We start from the raw sequence: 20,765 nt of genomic DNA, 5'->3' as shown, positions 1-20,765 counted from the left end.
TAAATCTACATTATCACTGAGTTACTTAAAGCAAGATTCTTTAAAATTGAAATATTTTAAGAGCACATAATAAAGTGCCAACAACAAGGAACTAAAGTCACAAAACTATATTAAAACTTACATGTATATCAAATCTTAATTAAAAAATAAGAGAAATGATGTTATCTAATGAAATTTAGAAGCCTAAGAAATAGTAATATGCTTAAGATAAATTTAGAACTTTAAGTTGAATCAGATACATGCGTATTAGATATAAGGTTCTTTAACCTAGCTGAACCAAGTTTGAATCTTGGCATTTACTAGCAACTTTATTTTCCTAAGCTTCAGTTTTTCAACAGAAAAACAAAGATAGAAAAAATGATCTATTTTATAGGGTAATTATAAATAGCCAACGATAAAATGTAATATAAAGCATTTAGAACAAAGTATGGTATATAAATGCTCAATAAATGTAAATAAACTGATATTGCTTTATTTTTAAACAATCTTCTTTAAATAGGAATTAAATTTTTACTGCTTCTACAGCTGCTCGATGGCCAAAGCTATTTTGAATTTCTTTAAATTGCTTTAAATTTCTAGATGTGTCAACTTTTGAGAATCACTTGCTATATGATAACTGCCCAAATCCCAACATTCACTTTCAGAAGAAAAGGACTTGAGAAACCATGTTCTTAATTAAGAGTTTATATATACTTTGTCTAGGACTACATCAGCTACAAAACAAATAACCAACTAAAAGCTATATTAGCTAATTAAGTAACAACATTAATGTTATATATAAAACCAACTTTTATCATGAGAAGTATCTTGAGTAGAATAGCAATAAAGAAAAAAACATTCCTATGTTTAGAGAGTGCAATTTGAGGCTGGGGATGTTGCTCAGTTATAAAGCATCTGCTCAGCATGTGAGGCCCTGGGTATAATTCTCAGCACCAGATAAATAAATGAGTGAAATTTACTGCTATTATATACAGATATTTTTCTAAAGTAAAACTTTATATGTTATAATTTTCTCCTTATCAAGGATGAGTATAAATTTAATTTAGGTAAAATTAATTAAATCTGTGACCTCTTCTGTCCTACCAAAATACCAATGTATTAACCTTGTCTGATTTCTTTTACCTTCAATTAAAAGAAACTTATACTTGGAAAAAATAATGTTTTAAAATTTTAAGAGAGTCAGGTGAACATCTTGAACAAAGAAAATATAATTATTGTTACATATTCCAAAACTGATAAACCTTCATAAAAATGGAATTTTTATATGAAGATAATTTTGAACTGATTTAAAAGTAAAATTATTGGAATTAAATTTTATTAGCTCATATCAACATGATAATTAAACAATGTTTTCTAAGGTAGTTTTTTCAAGTTTTGCGTGAATTGTAAAGGACCATATCCATTTAACAAATACTTCAGTGAAATAAACACTTTTCCTACAAGAACCATTTATAAATATTACCATAAAGTTAACTCCTACAAGATCCCTTTAGAGTTCTTTCTACATACTTTATTTAAAAAAAAAAAAGTTTTAACTGTATTGAAATATGGGTTTCAAAACTAGAATTGAGTACTTAATTAGGAACATTATAATGCTAGTTACAGAAGTTTCAAAGGCAACGTCACAATACTATAACCAATGGAAGTTATATACATGCCCAATAAAGATTTTGATTTAAGTAATCTTATTCCACAGTTTTAAAGATTCAGTAAAGATTAGGAAGACTAAAGGCTCACAAGAAAAGAAAGGAAACTGGGATAGCATAATTGGGATTGGGGGTGGGGAGGAGAATATGACAAGAGGAAACAGACAACAGTAAGGAAAAAAATGTTGCAATCAAGAGACAGAGGACTGGCCTGCCTTTGAATATCACTCCAGCTACATCTTAGTTCTTGGTCTTCATCCACTGTCAACAGCCATTCTGGCTGCATTTCTGAACTGGGCTTTCATGGAGGTGATACATTCACCAGCCATCTTTAGGAAGGTAAATGATTAATTGCACTGTTTTCCCACTGCTGCAAGGACAATGAAAGGGAAAGTAAACTTGTGCACCTCATTTCATATCTAGATGTAATTTTCCACACAACAATAAACAAAAACATATACTTTAAGATTATTAGGACTTTCTTGTATGTGTATGTCTATGTATTTGGTGTGTCTGTTGCTTTCATCAAGAGTTAATGAAAAATTCCAATCACAAACCATTGAGTGGTGATAGTTTAATTGTACTTTTATTTCCTCACCACAAATATTATAACATGGAATGCTTAGTTTTCTCCAAACATTCCATTTAACTGAAACAATTGATGTAAAAAATTATAAATTTTACAAGAAATTCACCAGCAAGAAAATTTAATGTTTAATCTTGTGTTAATACCTCTGAAGTCTACAAAGAAATTCTAGTGTGAGAGCTTCTACCCAAGGCACAATATAAGGTAGCTTTGATAACAAATATCTAAAATAAAGGATTTATGGCAACTTTATTTCTTTGCCTTTGAAAGGTGACAAAAAAGAGGAGGGGCAAGCATACTTTATGTGTTAGTGCTGTTGAGCTTAGTTAATTAAATTCATTTCCAAAATACCTCAAGAAATGAGTAATTTTACAAGGTAGCTAAAAAGTGGAAAAGTACAAAATCTGTGTTTTTGTAGGGGCGTGCAAAGAAGCTGAGCACACAGATTAAAGAGAAATTATTACAGATATATATCTTAACCCACCTGCTATCAGGTCATCAAGAGTGTCGGTAAGCGTCTGGGCTGGAGTTGCAACCATTAATCCATCTGGTTCTTGAACTAATAGCCCCTGATCATGTCCAGTAATAGCAATCTGAGGCTGTCCTACAATTTGCTGATTACCTGATACTTTCTGAAGTTCAAGAGAATTTGTCCCATTAGAACCTAAGTCACTGGAAAAGTTACACTCTGAAGATGATAAAGGCTGGACTGGGACAAAATCAATTTGTTCTGCCGGTGGTGGAGACTGTTGCTCATCATCAACATCATTATCTTTAAATAAGATTGTGTCAACCTGAGTTAATTCTGAAAAGTGATCCTCTGGGAGACTACCATCTCCTTCCCCTTCTGGGAAGACTCCTCTATGAGAGCACTGCTGGTGTAGAGACACTGTGTCTTTCTGACCTTTGGTTTCCAAGTATTCTTTGGTAAATTGCTGTTGTGTTTTCATCTGCAACTGCCTTTCCACTTTCTGCAGTTCTTTCAGTATTTTCTTCTTCTTCTGGACTTGCTCTTCTCTGTTCTTTTTAAGTTCTTCTATCTTATCTTTGTTCAGAGGTTCACCTTGAATTAACTCCAATGATTTAAGCTGTGCTTTTTCAATAGCACTAATTCTTTGTCCCAGTTCATTCAGCTTGCCTTCAGTCTCCTCTACTATGCACTCCAAAGGCTGGTATGGGTGAAAAGGTGGCAGTAGGTCCTGATCTGCTACCTGCAGGGAACTGGACTTCTGCTTGGATGTACCTAAGCACATGAAAAATGTTTGAAAAAGTGCCATGCTAAAAAAAGAAAAAAGAAAGAAAAAAAAAAAAAAGAAAAGAAAAAAAAATCAGAACCCTCCCTCCCCCACATATGTGGTCCTCCCTCCCGAAACCATTGTAACTAATGCTACACAGGATAAATGTTCAAAGAGTCACACCAGTGTTAGGTGTGAAAGCCTATACTATTTCATCTGTTTCACGTAGCATAAACTGGGATGTTGACAAGTCAAAAAATGTGAATTTTTAAAAATCTACTCCTTAGGATTAGGAGTATTTAGGAAATTAAGACTGGGGCAAGAAGGAAAAGAAAACAAAGAGGAAAGAATCTGAAAATTTACTGACCAGATTGGACTTTTAAAAGAATACCAAATAAAGCAGAATCTAAATAGTATTGAGGATAACAATGTTAATGATAGCTTAAATGCCCACGTACAAAAATTATTATTTTTAGCAATAACTGTACAAGTAAAGAAAGGTGTCACAAGAAACCAAATCTTATGGATCAAAGCAGGGAAATGTGTTTTTCAAGTTGTCAAAATATTTCTCTTATTAAAATATAATGTGAAATCAATTTTCAAGACATCTTTGTAAAATTCTCCATTAAATGTCTTTAACACTTCCATACCTGAATACTATATTAAACTTATATCTTACAATATCCTGCATTTAATTAAACTCTTCAAGTAAAGTTCATTTACGAGAGAAACAGTGAATGTTCTTAGGAGAAAATCAGACTTCCCAAATAGGATTACTCATTCTATCTTTCCATTTAAAACAATGGAAATAAATATATGCTATTTTAAGGTATTAAATTATACTTATTACTCTCATATATCAAGTCAGCAGAAAAATAACCATCATTATTAACAGTCTTACATCTACATGAACTGGAGGAAATATACTTTTTAATGTATTACTCTGAGACAAATTCAGGGATTAATCATGCTTAGGAAGAAGTAGGACTATTCAACAACAAAAAGGAACAAATTACTAATGCATTCTACAACATGGATGAACCTCAAAAACGGTACACTAAGTCAAAGAGGCCAGGCACAAAAAAAACCCTTCACATTGTACAATTCCATTTGCATCAAATATATAAAGAAAAGGCAAATACATAGAGACATAAAGAAGAGTAGCTGCCTGGGGTTACAGCAATGAGAATGAGGCTCAACCGCCAACAGGTACGAGAGCTTTTGGGGTGACAGAACTATTTTAAAATTAGATGGTGATGATGATCACACAACTTGGTAAAATTTACTAAAAAAATTCATAGCACTATACATTTTAAATGAGTGAATTATGAAATGTAAATTAAACAACAAGAAAGCTGTTTATAAAAAAGAATTGGGTGCTGGGCACAATGGTGCATGACTATAATCCTAGTGGCTCAAGAGGCTGAATCAGGATGGCAAATTGAAGGCCGGCTTTGGCAAATGAATGAGACCCTGACTCAAAATAAGAAATAAAAAGGACTGGATATGTAACTCACAGGCAGAACACCCTTAGGTTCGATCACTAGTGCCACAAGAGGGGAAAAAAAAAACACAAAAAAAACCTGGGTTTAAAAAAAAAACATGCTGGGCATGGTGGACTGCACCTGTAATCCCAGCAGTTTGGGATGTGCCTCTGAGGCAGGAGGATGTGGAATTCAAAGCCAGCCTCAGCAATTTAGCAAGGCCCTAAGCAACTTGGTGAGACCCTGTCTCTTAAAACAAAAACAAACAAAAAAGAACCTTGTCTATTCTTTTAGAGTGCAGTTAATGTATATGAATACCTTAAGTAATTTAAGAATTAAATCAAAGATTCATCTGCTAATGCCAGAATTGGCTCAAACATGCAACATTTATTATTATTGACTGATACAACTTAAGTTTTCCCTATCATATACTGTATCTACAAAAGTAAGAAAAGCACAGTTCCCATATTATTATAAGCAATTTCAAAGGTCTATTTATCCTTAAAAATAAACTTCAGCAAGGAATATTGTCTATATTCAATTTTTTAATTTCAATCTGAGCAAAGTGGTACAGAAAGATTTTACTCTTTCAGAGTAAAAGCCATTAGATTTGAGAGGCAATTTTATTGCTATTTCCATAAGATCTAATTGGAGCTCATATTTTCATGTAAGTGTTTAATGATAATCAATAGCTAAAAAAATGGAGCAAACAGCTATATAAATCCACTAACACAGAAAGGAAATTTTCCATTTTGTAATAAATGCCATAACAGCAGAATAAATTTAGAAGTTCTATAAAGAAAATACATATATGTTTAGTACCAGGAATTGAACCTAGGGGTGCTTAACTACCAAGTCCCATCCCCAACCCTTTTATTTTTTGTTTTGAAGCAGGGTTTCATTAAGTTGCTTAGGGCCTAGGTTGCTGAGGTTGGCCTCAAACTTGTGATCATCTTGTCTCAGCCTCCAAGTTGCTGGGATTATAGGCATGCACTATCACACCCGGCTAAGAATGAATTCTCTTTTAAATATTCTTTAATTTCAAAGTAACTTTGTATAGCTTCTATGTAATTTGTATTCAGAGTTAACATTAACCAGAATGATAATTATATTTATGACAACATTGGACATTTACACAGATTTAAAATCTTTATAAATAGTAAGGTGATTAAAAATAAGACTAGAATTTTGAGGACAGCAATAAACATGAATAACACTATTTTATTAATGAACATATGCAAGAAGCCTGGAGCACAGATTACTAAGAGTAACTTATTTAACTGAACAGAAAAACTACAAGCTCAGAATATATGTAGCATAAAAAAATTTAGGATAGTCAAAGCAATGCACAAAAAGCAATTTCCAAAATGGTCAATGGTTGAGTGTTCATAACTAATTATTAGTAGAATTTTCTAAAATACAGACTACAACATCAAGATGAAATCAGGTTGATAAAAAATAGATAATGTTCTCTAATCACTTCCAGAAGCTAAATCAACACCAAATATTGGGTATAGACTGTAACAAGGGTTCCTTTAATAACAAAAATTTTAAACAGGTTGTAGGTAATATTATAGAGCATCAGAAAATGAAAGAGTTTCATCTCCTTCAAACATCTTCTACTATCAGATACAAACAAATAAATCTATTCACTGATATCATGGAATATACCAGAAAATACAATTTAGAAATATAGGTTAAGTCACCATCTCATCTTTTTTGATTTGGTTTCTATTCTACTTCTTTTGCCTCCCACTTTTTCTATGATAACAAAACTAGAAAAAGTTTGCGGCAGAAATCATGATATAGAGACAGTTTAAACATGGCCTTTATTTTTTTATGGATACACAGGGAATGAAGTGGACATACCCTTGTTAAATATTTAGTTTACTACTGAACTTAATTCTATCATTTTAAAATCTAAAATAATTACTACACTGTGCAACAGAAAAATAATGCATTGTCTATAGATGCATGTGGACTTGGTTTCATTATTTCCTTACTTGGTTTTGTCTCATCAATGCTATTCTGCAGTTCCCTTGCTTTCTAATATCACAAGCACCCTACTAGAATGATTTTAAAACAACACTCCTGACTGGATCTTCCACATAAAATAGGATTGATGAAGTAGAATTAAAAATGACACCAATCCATCAAATGTAGAATATATATTATCTAAGGGAATTTATGCTTTGATAAATAAATGTATGTGTGTCCTTTCCTTTTTGAGACAGGGGTCTCATTGTGTTATCCAGGCTGCTCAAAATCATGTGCTCAAGCAATCCTCCTGCCTCAGCCTCCAGAATAGCTGGGATTACAGGCATGCACTACCATACCTGGTATAATCCTGGGTTTCAATATAAAGTATTTCCTATTTTGTTCATGGTCAAAAATTAAAGTCACTGGCCTAGAAGTCTCATTTTTCTTTATGTGCTAATATTTGTCTCAAAATTTCCCAAATAGAGTATGTCATACATTTTTAACATAGAAATCTCTTCAACTAAGAGTGTCCAAATATAGACCAACTGTTTTACATGATAACAGATTTATTCAACCTTTCTCCTTTTATTGAAAGCAGTTATATATAAAAAGGCATTATTAATTTGGGACATACGTAAATTCACATAAACATGAATACATAATGAAAATTGACTAGAAAAATAGTAAAATTTACAAAGGAACATTCAACTTTATTCACTGCACACATAATTTTCAATATACTTTTAATGACTTGATATAATAATGCAAGAACTTCAAGTTTCCTACTCCAGGAAACAACTTTGGGATATGAAGTAGCATGTTAATTTAAATCTTACTTTACACTTAAACTTTGAATCTCTTTTCCACCATTCTATAATACTAATTCTTGATTATTTCTTTATAAACACCCTCTTTAATCACATGTCTCCTTTAAAATTCTTAATAATTTTCTTTTGCCTTCAGCATAACTTTAGCCCAGCATTCACTAATTTACTAAACAAATATGTATATACCTAGCACAAGCAAGGGATGGTAGACCATACAAAGATAAGCAACATAAACCCTGCCCTTTAGGAGCTTACAGTCTTAAGAGGGGAGAAAATATCCCAAATAAATTCTGACACAGATTCATAAAGGGACAGTACAAGGATTACCATTACAGTATTATATGTGGTGGTGAGGAATTACAGGCAATCTGGTACCTATCACTGGGAAAAAGAACAGGTAAGATGGAGGATATACAGGGTGAAGAAGCACAATGCTATAGGTATAAATAATCTAGAGGAAGACAATTGGATAGAACTTAAAAAAAATGTTAAGTGAAAAAAGTAAAACACAAAATGGGATCTACAGCACAATATGATTTATGTAAATAAAAAATACAAAGTAATAAATATTTCCTAAGAACAAAGAATAATGCACATCAAACACATTAGAATGATTGCCTATAGGGGAAGTAGAGGACAGGGAAATACAACCAAGAAATAAGAATCAATAAAATAAGAAAAAAGCCATAATGACAAAGCACTAGGAATTAATTATGATTAACTCAACCTGCTACACTTGAGGTCCAAAGGGGAAAAAGAGTGACCAGGCGTGACCAGAGCCAAAAAGAAGATCTACTAAAGTATTATAGAAGTTCAGAGAAAATAAATTACTTCCCAAGAGGGTTTGATGTACACAGGAAAGATATATATGTTTGTTTGGACGGTACTGGCAATTGAATGCAGGGCCTCATACATTCTAGGCAAGTGCTCTAATACTGAGCTACATCCCCAAACCCAACATCATTTTAAATGCTTTCAGCAGATTAGTTCTATGTCATACAATTTGCAGAAGATCAAAAATGAGTCTTCTCTTTTAGAATTTCTGTAGGACCAATTGAAACAAGTAAGTTAGATGCAAATGCCTGCAAATCAACAAATTTATTTACAAAATTGATTTTGGAAAGGCAAAACTTTTACATTACTTATATATACTTTCCTACCTGAGTTATTTATATCTACAATTAACAGCTAAAGAATGCTAGAAAACTAAGCATGTCACACTCACTTAATTTCATATTTTGTTCGTAGAGATGATTCTGAGGCATCTCTGTTAGATACCATCTAGAATCTTGAATCCTTGAAAACCAACAACAGACAAATAGGATCAAGAGGGATACAGCCAGGACAACATGGTATGCACAAGGCATGAAAGAAAAGAATATCTGGGTAGGATATATATGAAACATCTGGGCAAGATTTAAGGGTGTGTATATATTTTAAAATGACAGGAATATGTATTAAAAATTATTAAAAAATAGAGGAGTAAAAGAACTTAAGATGAAAGAACTTAAGATGATTGCTAGAAGAGGAAAATAAAAGATTTACTAGAGAATAAGAACTTTATATCCATTCCAAATAACATATACTACACAGAAATAATATACTGACTTAGCAGAAACAAAAACAAAAGGGTCAAACAGCAATTTCATTGCTCAGAGGACTTTTTTTTTGAAACATGGAGACTTTAAGAATAAAAAGTAGGTTTAAGGAGAAAAGAGTTGATAATATCTTTGTTTTTTGTCTTTTTAAAAAATATTTTTAAAATTGAGATGGACCTTTACTTTATTTATTGATTTATTTAAATGTGGTGCTGATGCTGAGAATTGAACCCAGTGCCTCACACATGCTAGGCAAGCACTCTACCACTGAGTCACAACCCCAGCCCTGTTTTTTTTTTTTGAAACTGGGGAATCAAACCCAGGGCTTTGTGAATGCAAGGCAAATGCTTTGCTGCTGAGCTACATCCCAGCCCAATACCTTTGTTTAAAATAGACTTTTCTGTCCATCCTGACAATTCAGTATGTGCTTTTACATTATCAATTGAATCTTTCTCTAATTCATAGTATCATATTCTGTGATGTGCATGATTTATGCTAACATGACATCTCAATACAATGTGTTATCATAGTTTGATGCTACATAAATAACTGTTAAGTTGCTAACAACAGAAATGTTCAAAGGTTCAGATATGAATGTTAATTTTTTCCTTCTCTAATCAGTAAAACGAAAGATTCCTTAGTAGGTTAGTTCATTTTTACACTATTCCATAAGTACTAAAATATCAAAGTGAAGAAATTAAGTAGATACTTAGTATAAGATAGCTCAGCAAGCAAAAGACAGAAAAACTCACTTGATTATCAAAAGTCACCACCCAAACATTGTACTTACATATTAAATCTATGTTTAAAATGTTTTATGTCCTTTCTGCATTAGTTTATTTCTTGGTTCTGTCTAGTTTATTTCTTGATTGTTTCATGGATCTTTGTTAAATTTTTTTAATGACTTCTTATTTAATACTGACTTTCCCAAGCCAAAGTTACTACATTCCTCTATTCAGTTTGGACAAACAAAAGTTAAAAAACAAAACAGGCAATTAGCTTTAAATATTTTAGTAAAGGCTGTCAGCTGGTTATGATGTGTCAGATTCCTTAACAAACACATGATTAATTTGCTTTGTAATTGGTAAGATTAAAAATAACAGAAAAAGCTAGGTGCAGTTATTTGTACCTAGCATTCGGGAGGCTGAGGAATGAACCCAGGAGTTAAAAAAAAAAAAAAAGAAGGAAGGAAAGCTTTGAATAGCTAATATCCTACTATACAGAGGAAAACAGCTAGATTAGTTTAAGTCAAAGAGATTACAGATATTTCATCTCTGAAATTAAGAGTTTAAAAATTAAGTAATCCTTTGTGAATGCCCTCAACACTTTGAATTATTGAACTGGCATGATTTGGGAAAAAACCTTCTGTTTGCTGCTATAATAATTGTTCCTAATATATATATTTAGACATTTCATTGTGATTTCAATAGCTAGAATTTGATTGTCATATACTAAATGAACAATATTCATAAATTTTTTATGTTAAGGTTTTTTTGGGTGATGGGCAGTACTGGGAAATCAAACTCAGAGCCTTGCACATGCTAGGCAACAGCTCTACAACTAAGCTACATCCCCAGCCCTAAAGTAAATTTTTAAATTCTACAAATTACCTATTTCCTTTATTTCAGAGAATTCAGATATTAGAACAATACATATTATTAGTAGAGGTAAGGCACTTTAATATTTACAAATGAAAGAAAAATATCAGAGCTCATAAAACTTGAGTCCTTTACATGGTGTACACTCTTTCTTAGTCATTTGAATCTCATTTATATACATTTTGATAGTTATTTGTCCAGGTTCACATACTGACCCACTATATATTCCAGCATTATATACCTAAAACTGAATGTAATTCTTAAACTTCTTACTTATTAGTTGCTACAAAGATTTAACCAGACAGCAAACACATATTTATTCTTAGTATAATAAGAATATATATGTGTATATATATATATATAATATTGTTTAGCTAAAAATTAAGTGGAACTAGAATAACTAATAAATTTTTCTACCTAACATAATCAAAAACTGAGTTTGTTTCCTAAGTATTTTCATCTATGCTAGCTAAAAATTACATCTAGTAGCATGTTAACAGGAAAATATTCATTTTTTTCCTAGCACTTATGTCTTTTCTATTTTCAACAGTATGTAAGAGAATTATTTGCTTTTGTCAGAATTATCTACCTCAAATTAACCACAGATACATAGTAACTATGTACCATTAAACATACAGTTTTAGATTTATTAATTAGATGATACACCAGTTTTAAAGCAAATAATTCAAAAACTAACCTTTTTGTACTCCTAAAAGGGCAGGAGAGTTCTCTTGAGAAGTTCTGTCAGGTTCCTGGGGAGGTACAACCATGGCAAGTGTATGCATTGGTACACGAGGAACCTAAAAAGTCAACTCAGAAAAAAATCATCTCAGATCAAAAAATGAAACAAAGGCCCATAAATAAAACAGAGATATTGTTTTATATTTTTTTCATATACCACAAATTCACTTTATTTCTTAAAACTTAAGAAATAAAAAACATCTACACCAAGAAATAATTTTTGAGAATATTAAATGGAAAATCTGCAAAGAGTATATAATTTAAGCTAAATGAAATTAATGTTAGTCTTTTGCTGAATAAAGGATCCTGTTAGTCCCATACAAGTTACATACTATTCACTGAGCATTTTACCCTTATTCAAATTTTATATGACTCAAAAGAGAAAACAAAAATTCAACATATTTACTGAATTGGGGGTATGCTAACAGTTATCAGGATAACTTTGTAGAAAATAATTAAGGCTTTCACTAAGCTTGGTAAGCTTAGTATACTCTATATTTTTTCCATAAGTTAAGTAGCTTTAACATTTATTTTAATGATTTTTGGTGTATATATAATAGTTAACTATACTTTCCTATTGACAAAAATGACTGTCTTAATGATACCGTCTTGAGAGGTGTTAAGTGAAAAGCTTTTCCATGGTTCAAGATTATACTCAATATATTCATTACAACAAACAAAAAGGGCTAGAGATATAGCTCAGTGGTACAACGCTTGCCAAACATATGCAAAGCCCTAGTTCAATCCCCAGTAACACTCAAAACAACAACACAAATAACCTAGTTGTGGTAAAATAACAATACAGAATACTTGTGTGTGAATCTATGTCATTTTTAAAAACCACTATTTTCAGTAAATAGGACAAAAGCATTTCCATGTATCTTGGAAGAAAATATGACTTTGATGAAACTAATTTTTAAACAAAAGTTAATAACTTTAAACAATACTTTTATTAACAAATAAAGTCCATTTTACTTTACCTGAGATTGATCTTGAGAAGGTGGGTTAAGATGAGACATATCTGTAGTAGGAACTGACAGAACATTATTTGGGTAATCCAATAGATAAGAAACAACATTAGTATGGCCACCCTTTGCTGCTTCAATAAGCATTGTTGAGCCATCCTAAGAAAAAATTGATACCATAATTAATTCTTTGTAAATTTATTCTTATAATCTGATAGATACAACTCATACAAAATTGAATCTCATTTAAACAGTAATAAATATTTAGCATTAAGAGACCAACCATATTTTTATAATAATTTTATTATTTATTTATTTTTAAGTAGAATACCTTGAGTCGATGAGTAGGGTCAGCCCCATGAGCCAAAAGTAGCTCAACAACTGCCAGGTGGCCGCCTGCACATGCCAGTGACACTACTGTATGATCATTATTGGCTGTAGCCCTATTCACATTGGCACCTTCAAAGAAAACATAGCAATCTTAGCAAAGATTGAAATCAAACCAGTTCAGACAATATCATTTTAAAGATCTTTTTGAAGTCGAACACAGATACAAAAAATTATGCAAATTGTAAGTGTATAGAGTGAAAACTTTTCACAAAGTGAACACACCTGTGTAACCAACACCCAGATCAAGAAACAGAACATTATCCACATACCAGAAGCCCCATCTTGTGCCCCTTTCAGTCATTACCCACCACCCCCACAAGTAATTACTACCCTGACTTCCAAACTGGTTTTAGTTTTTCAATTTTATATGAATGAAATCATATAATGTATTCTTTTGTGTCTGGCTTCTTTCCCTCAATATTACATTCGTGAGATTCATCCATATTGTTGCGCGGAGTTGTAGTTCGTTCATTCAATATCACTTTTAAAATGAAAAATCTAGGGGCTGGGGATGTGGTTCAAGTGGTAGCGCGCTCGCCTGGCATGTGTGCGGCCCAGGTTCGATCATCAGCACCACATACAAACAAAGATGTTGTGTCCGCCGAAAACTAAAAAATAAATATTAAAAAAATTCTCTCTCTAAAAAAAATTAAAAAATAAAAACGGAAAATCTAGAAGACTAAGATTAATAAATATATGTAGGTTATATAAGCATCAAATAATACCACTGTATGTAAATCTCAAATTGTTTCAAAGACAGTTTTGATCTACTTCTAGAAAGTGGCAATATGGCCAGGTTTCAAAGTAGAGAAAATAAATTTTGTAAACAATATTTTAAGAGAAATAATTTTAATATTGTGTATTTAAAAGCCAGAATGACTGAGATATGGAAAGAGAACAGAAGATTATTCAAATATTTTACTTAAAAGACTCCTTAGTGGGCTGGGGATATAGCTCAGTTGGTAAAGTGTTTGCCTCACATGCAAGCCATGGGTTCAATCCCCGGCCCCACAAAACAAAACAAAACAAAAATAAATAAACCAAAAACCCCTTAGTAAGCTGTTCAATACCTTTGTACAATATGATCTGAAAAAAAGTTTAAACGCAAAATCTTTTCTTAGCCTCTCTTTTGATGAATTGTTTTTGAACCCTGGAAATAGGACCTAGTTTTTAGTTCAACCAATTTTTATAATCCCAAAAGGTCTCAGCTAGAATGGTAAAACTACAGAAATATTCATTCTTCTTCTTTTAATTCCAGAAACTTACATAAGAGGAAAATAGGTCAGTGTGTAAAACTAATGTTTTAATTTATTTAGTTAGTTTTCAGAAAATATTCAACTGAATATAACTCCAAATTGCAAAAAAGTATTTTGGGAAAGACACAGCAATGAATATCCTTACATTAGCAATGTGAAATTTTTTAAAAGTTGTTAACAATAAATTTAGATGGTGGTATTGTTCAGCAGCTTTTATAGACTACAAAGGCTATAATATAATCCATGTGTTCTTATTCCTGACAAGCAGAGTTGTTGGATATGATCAGATGTCCTCTTTAGTAAAGAAGCATAAGAGAACTCTAAAAGTTAGTCATCTATTTATTTCTTCTATGTGGCTGATGTAAATAGTTTTTCCAGATGATGTCTCAGAACACAATGGGAAAATATGCCTTATTTGGCAGCAAAAATGTTATATGAAGAAAATAAACCTGGTTTTATTCAATTAAATAGCTGGATGTGGTGGTACACGCCTACAATCCCAGTGGCTCAGGAGGCTGAAGTAGGAGGATCGTGAGTTCAAAGCCAGCCTCAGCAAAAGCAAGGCACTAAGCAACTCAGTGAGACCCTGTCTCCAAATCAAATACAAAATAGGGCTGGGGATGTGGCTCAGTTGTTGAGTGTCCCTGAGTTCAATTTCTGGTACCTGCCCTCCAAAAAAAAAAACAAAACAACAACAGTAAAAAAAAAAAATAAACAAAAACAGCTAAGTTTAAAATGAGACTAATACTGCATTTTTAATGTCAAAAATATAGAATTCTATTAAAACACAGATACAAAATTTTTATTTTAATTACACGACACCACTTGTATTTTAGCATTCTCTTCTAGGAACTTTCATCAGATATCATAGTACCTTTGATACTATAAGAATTAGACTGAACCAAACAAAATTTCTGACATCAGCAATTTTATTTAGAAAATGATAAATTCAGTATGGTTCAACCTAATACAGGGTTTGGCACCATTTCAGTATTTTAGAAGCAATCTTGAAGTAGTTCTTCATCCATCAGTTGAATAACTTTTCCTAATTTATTATATCTACAAATAACAAGAATTTCTAGATTATTAAAATAAAAAATAGCTGAGTATGAGGACATGTTCCTATAGCCTTAGCTAGTCAGAGACTGAGGAAGAAGACTTGCTTAAGCCTAAGAGTTTAAGCCTAGCCTAGGCAACACAGCAAAACCTCATCAAAAAATAATTAGAAAGGACACTTACAGATTTTGTTAATACAACTCTATCACAAAAAAAAAAAAAAAAAAATAGCAGACTTTCTCTCTATTCTCCAACTCTATCTCTAGCATAACTGTCTTATTATTAAATGGCGAACATCTACATAAGTAGAGACAGGCGTTTATATTTGTTTTTGCAATTTGGGGAAGCAATCATAAACCATATGGCTGATGAAAATTTTAAAATTCAAAAATTGCCAATAAACACCTCACAAACTCTATGCTTACTAAATAAATTATACCAACAAAAGACTAGGATACAATATTTGTACTACAAGTAAAGTAGCCTTAACATAAATTGCAAATGCTTAAGATTTTTTTCTTTTCAGAAATTAGTTTCTTGGAAAGGATCAATTGCACTTTCTTTACCTTTGCTTATGAGAAACTGCACAGTGCACAAATGACCAGCTCTTGCAGCTTTCATCAAAGGTGTTCTTCCACCTTCAGATTCATGCTCCTGTTCAACAGAAAAAGAATCTGTCACTGACAACTGATTAAACACCTACTTTAAGCACTTAGTATTAATGATATGAGAAATAATGAGGATTTAATACTTACTCAATGTAGCCACTTATACTACCTACCTCAATTTTTCCAATATAGAGGATTAACTTCAGTCCACATGAGATGGTGTAACTTTTATGGGCAAGTTCAGTTTTGCATATCAAACAATAATCACTAAAGATAATATTAATGTTCAATTTGGTCCCCAAGAGAAATAACTGTCTTTTTCTAATTCTAAGGTTAAGAAAATATTTTTCTAACAATTCATCTGAACTGTGAAAAAGAAACCTTAGTCCTATAAGGTGTTTAGAAGGGTTGTAATCTTTTTTCAAGAGCTACTAAGAGCTCTATCAAAATATGGTAACAAATCCCTAAATTAAAACGTTATGGTATGATAGAAGTAAAGGGAAATAGGAAAAGAAAAACATAACAAAGGGCAGATTTTTTTTTAATGGAGTAGAATTTAATTATTTAAATAGTCAAAGACAAAAGATGCAGTTTTATAACAGCAGAGAGATCATTATTCTTCCAAGGAAGTTTGCCAGCAAGGAGACCTCATATTACATGGCATTAAAAGAAGCTTGGCTGTATGATGACCAGTACTGTATGCTAAGAGAATTGTAAACCTTTACTTATTATATTCACCTAAATGTTGAAATATAGTTGAAACTTTTGCTTCCATGAAAAGTTTTTTCACCTACCTCCTTTTCATTATGTATGCAAACATGAATTTTTGTTCTGATTCTGTTTTGTTACTAAGAAAAACCTGAAAAAGTGATTCCATAAGTCTTTGTTCAGCTCTGTTCTTCTAAATTAACTCCTAAAACCCTTTAGTTACCAAATATAGGCGATCTGCCAATAGAAAAGAATTTAGTATATTTGTAAAACTATATCTGAATAATTCAGGCAAACTAATAAGAAAAAAGAATAGATTATCAATCCAATGGAAACTTAAAATTGAAGTATAGTGACTAAAATTCCATTCTAAGAGAGGTGGAGTTTTGCTTTTTGCTTTCTTAATCTTGATTCTGCTGAATCACTCAACTTATAAAAATTAGTTTATGCTTTGACTTTTTAATTTTTAAACATGTTGATTAGACAAAAACCTCTAGTAACCCTAAGTTACAAAACAATGAGTAACTATAGAAATACCTAAACAATTTGGCTTTAGAATGGATTTTGAACTTACATGCTAATGAAGGTAAATCTAACATTCTGGCAATTTACTTCAAATAAAACAAAACATACGCCAAGAAGACCTTACTCAGAGAGACCTACAAAGTTCTTTGTCTAGTTTTCCCATGCAACTTATTTCTGAACTGTCATTACAACCAACCAAATCCTGAAAATAAACTGCCCTTTTAACAATTTATTTCTCCCCCTGCCTCAGGGCTTTTATACATGTTTGTCTTTCTGTAACACATCTCCAGTAAACTCCTTTTCATCCCACAAACCTCAGGTCAAGGGTTATTTCCTAAAAGAAAATTCCTTTAGCTTCCTGACTACATAGACCACTCTTCCTGGTTTTGACTTGAATCTCTCCTTCATAAGTTATAGTCTTATATACTAGTTTGTGTGTTTAAATATCTCTCCTCCACTAAACTATAACTTCTGTGAGAGCTGCAATAGTGTCCATGTTTAGCTCACCATTGTACAATTAATGCCTGAAACAACAAAGTGATTGAATATTGTTTACCAACCAGGAATCTAGGCATAACTGAACTCTCAAATCCTCCCTCTTATCATACAAAAGTTTTTTTTTTTTTTTTTTTTTTAATTTTTTATTTATTGTTTTAGTTTTCTGCGGACACAACATCTTTGTTTGTATGTGGTGCTGAGGATCGAACCCGGGCCACATGCATGCCAGGCGAGCGTGCTACCACTTGAGCCACATCCCCAGCCCAAAAAGTTTTTATTTCTACTAGGTAAATGAGAGAAAAGCTGAACAAAAAAATTAAGGATTAGTAGCTAAGCTTAAAAGTAAGACATGGATTATATGCATTTGATAAAACATTATTAATAGGACATGGGCAGGCAACATTAATGTCACTTCTCCTTGCTTTCCATTTTTCTCATTCTAAACCTAACAGTAATACCCACCAGCCTAACTAGGTCTCATGAGTAATGGCAAAGACTGAAGATTTTAAAAGCCCTGCTTCAGAATTTAAGCTTTTAAAAATAACTATTAATTCTGTATATTTAAAAATATTACCATAGGTATAAAATATCAGAATGTATAGTTCCTGGATCCTCACTATAAGGTAAGTTTTAAAATTCAACTTGCTAATAAAATTCCTGAAATAAAAGGTTTGAAAAGATACTTATTTTATTTTCCTCTCTATAAATACACATTTAAATTCCTTTGATTTTGAACATGTTTGAGTAAATGTTTGATAAAGCAATGCCACAACTTTATATTTGTAACATTTTATGTTCTAAAATTAATAGAACTAGGGATATACCTCAGTGGCGGAGGGCATATTTAGCAGGTGTAGAGCCTTGAGTTCAATCCCCAACACAAAAAACTTTTAATAGCATATATCCCATAACAGAAAACAAATTGCTCCCAAAATATTTTATCATTAAACCCTTTAAAAACAGAAATTTAAAGTTGTTTATACTAATTATAAATGTTAGCTTTATTTGTAAAGATAATATTTGTTCAAGACTAATGAAATTTTAGGATATGAGTTATTTCTAATTTTTTCTTTCATAAACACAGAAAATTATTTTCCAAGGTTACAAATTTAGATATTGTGTATCTTAATGTTTTTTTCTGTTCCTGGGAATAGCTAGAACAATATAAGAAATAATCTAATCCTTGTCCATTTGGTGAGATTTATTTGTAAATCCATCTGGTACTCTTATCTTTATTGGGTATATAATTTAAAACTACTGATTCAGTTTGTATAATGGCTATTGTTTCACTGAGATTTCCCTATTCTGAAGTCAATTTTGCTAATTTATATATTTATGGAAAAAAATCTGTATTTATTTTATCTGAGTATTCAAATTTATTGATTCTCTACTGTATCAAATAGTTATAACTCTAAGTTTCTATTGTTTGGTTTTTCAGTACTGGGGATTGAACCCAGGACCTAACACATGTTAGGCAAGTGCTACCACTGAGCTACATTCCCAGCATTAAGTTTCATTGTTTACCTGTACTTTTCTACCATTAAAAAAAAAAAAAAGTCTGGTTTGCTTTTTGCCTTGTTGATAGTTTTTTTGAAAAATGTCAGCTTTTAATTTTGCTCTCTATCCTTATTTTGTCTTTTTTTTTTTTAAATCGCTTTTTGGTTGTTTTCTATTATATTAACATTTGCTTTTATATTTGTTATTTCTTTCCTTCTTTGTGCTATTGTTCTTTTAATAGCCTTATTTATTTTCATTTTTTAAATTTTACTATATATGTATGTGTAAAGCTCTAATTTTCATTTTAAAGGTCCCATATTCTCTCCACCTCTAATTTTTGATATGTAGTGTTTTTATGGTAATTCCTTTGGAACATCATAATTTTTACTGAGATTGCCTCTCAAATAGATGAATGAAGTAGAAATATTTTTCTTGAGATTCTTTCTTTTTTCTTTAAACTGGGGATTGAACCCAATAGTGCTTAGTCACTGAGCTACATCTCAACCCTTTTTTCTTTTGAGATAGAGCCTCACAAAGTTGCTGAAGCTGGTCTTGACCTCAGATCCTCCTGCCTCTACCTCCAATGCTGCTGGGATTACAGATGTGTGCCACCACACCCAGATTTTTTTTCTAGCTTCTAAATGTATATTATTTAAAAAATATATATATATATATGTATATATATATATATATATATATATATATATATATTATTGTTAATTTTTAAAAATTAATTAATTAATTTGAAATGCTAGATGTTGAACTCAGTAGATGTTGAACTCAGGACTTTATACATGCTAGGCAAGCAGTCTATCACTAAGCTACATCTCCAACCCCTGACTCTTAATTTTCAAGCAAGAGAGATCAGAGAATACACATTATATAAGGAATTAGGGATTCTTAAGACTTCGTTTTTGGACTGAAACATGGACAATTTTTATATTATATTTATATTATATAAACATTTATATAAAATGTCCCACGTGTAAGAAAAAATATTTATTGGAATCAGAATGCTAGCTCTCTATAAGAAACTTAAGTTTTATACATTTAAGAATTTTTTTTATTTTTAGTTGTAGATAGACACAATATCCTTATTTTATTCATTTCTTTTTATGTGGTGCTGAAGATAGAACCCAGGGCCTCACACATACTAGGCAAGCACTCTACCCCCGAGCTACAACCCCAGCCCATAATTTTTATGTTTTTAACTGTTTTATCTGTTTGACCTTTTATTGGTTTCATAGAGAAGTGTGAAAAAAAAAAAATCCTACCACTATAGAGGTATTCTTACCATTTTCCTTGCAATTTTGCAGTTGAATCTTTTTGGCTTAAAATTCCATTGTCTCATATTAATATTTTGCCTCACATAATTTTTCTAATATTTTATCAATCTTCCCTATCATTTTGCTTTAGGTTTGTCTCCTGTAAACATCATTTGCTGGATTTTTAATTTTTAATTTTAATTTAATTCAAAATTCTACCTCTTAACAATGGAGTTCAATGGCTTTTGTATTTGTTCTGATTACTGATGCATTTTTCTAAAAAAAAAACCTTAAAGGTTATT

General features: G+C 31.5%; 1 protein-coding gene across 5 annotated transcripts in view; it reads right to left on the bottom strand.

Annotated features, from left to right (window-relative positions):
• LOC107151461 (ankyrin repeat and KH domain-containing protein 1) overlaps positions 1–20,765 on the bottom strand; it is an 84,175-nt gene that overhangs the window by 27,474 nt on the left and 35,936 nt on the right. For all 5 annotated transcript variants that reach the window (XM_048811648.1, XM_048811650.1, XM_048811649.1 and 2 more), the window contains 5 exons: positions 15,929–16,016; positions 12,992–13,119; positions 12,676–12,819; positions 11,652–11,754; positions 2,717–3,475 (listed from right to left, as the gene is read on the bottom strand). In XM_048811648.1, coding sequence (XP_048667605.1) covers positions 2,717–3,475; positions 11,652–11,754; positions 12,676–12,819; positions 12,992–13,119; positions 15,929–16,016 — 1,222 coding nt within the window. The remainder of the gene's footprint in view (positions 1–2,716; positions 3,476–11,651; positions 11,755–12,675; positions 12,820–12,991; positions 13,120–15,928; positions 16,017–20,765) is intronic.

This window comes from Marmota marmota, unplaced genomic scaffold (assembly GCF_001458135.2).
Source record: "Marmota marmota marmota unplaced genomic scaffold, marMar, whole genome shotgun sequence".
Taxonomy (NCBI): Eukaryota; Metazoa; Chordata; class Mammalia; order Rodentia; family Sciuridae; genus Marmota; species Marmota marmota.
This window is presented reverse-complemented; position numbering and strand designations above follow the sequence as displayed.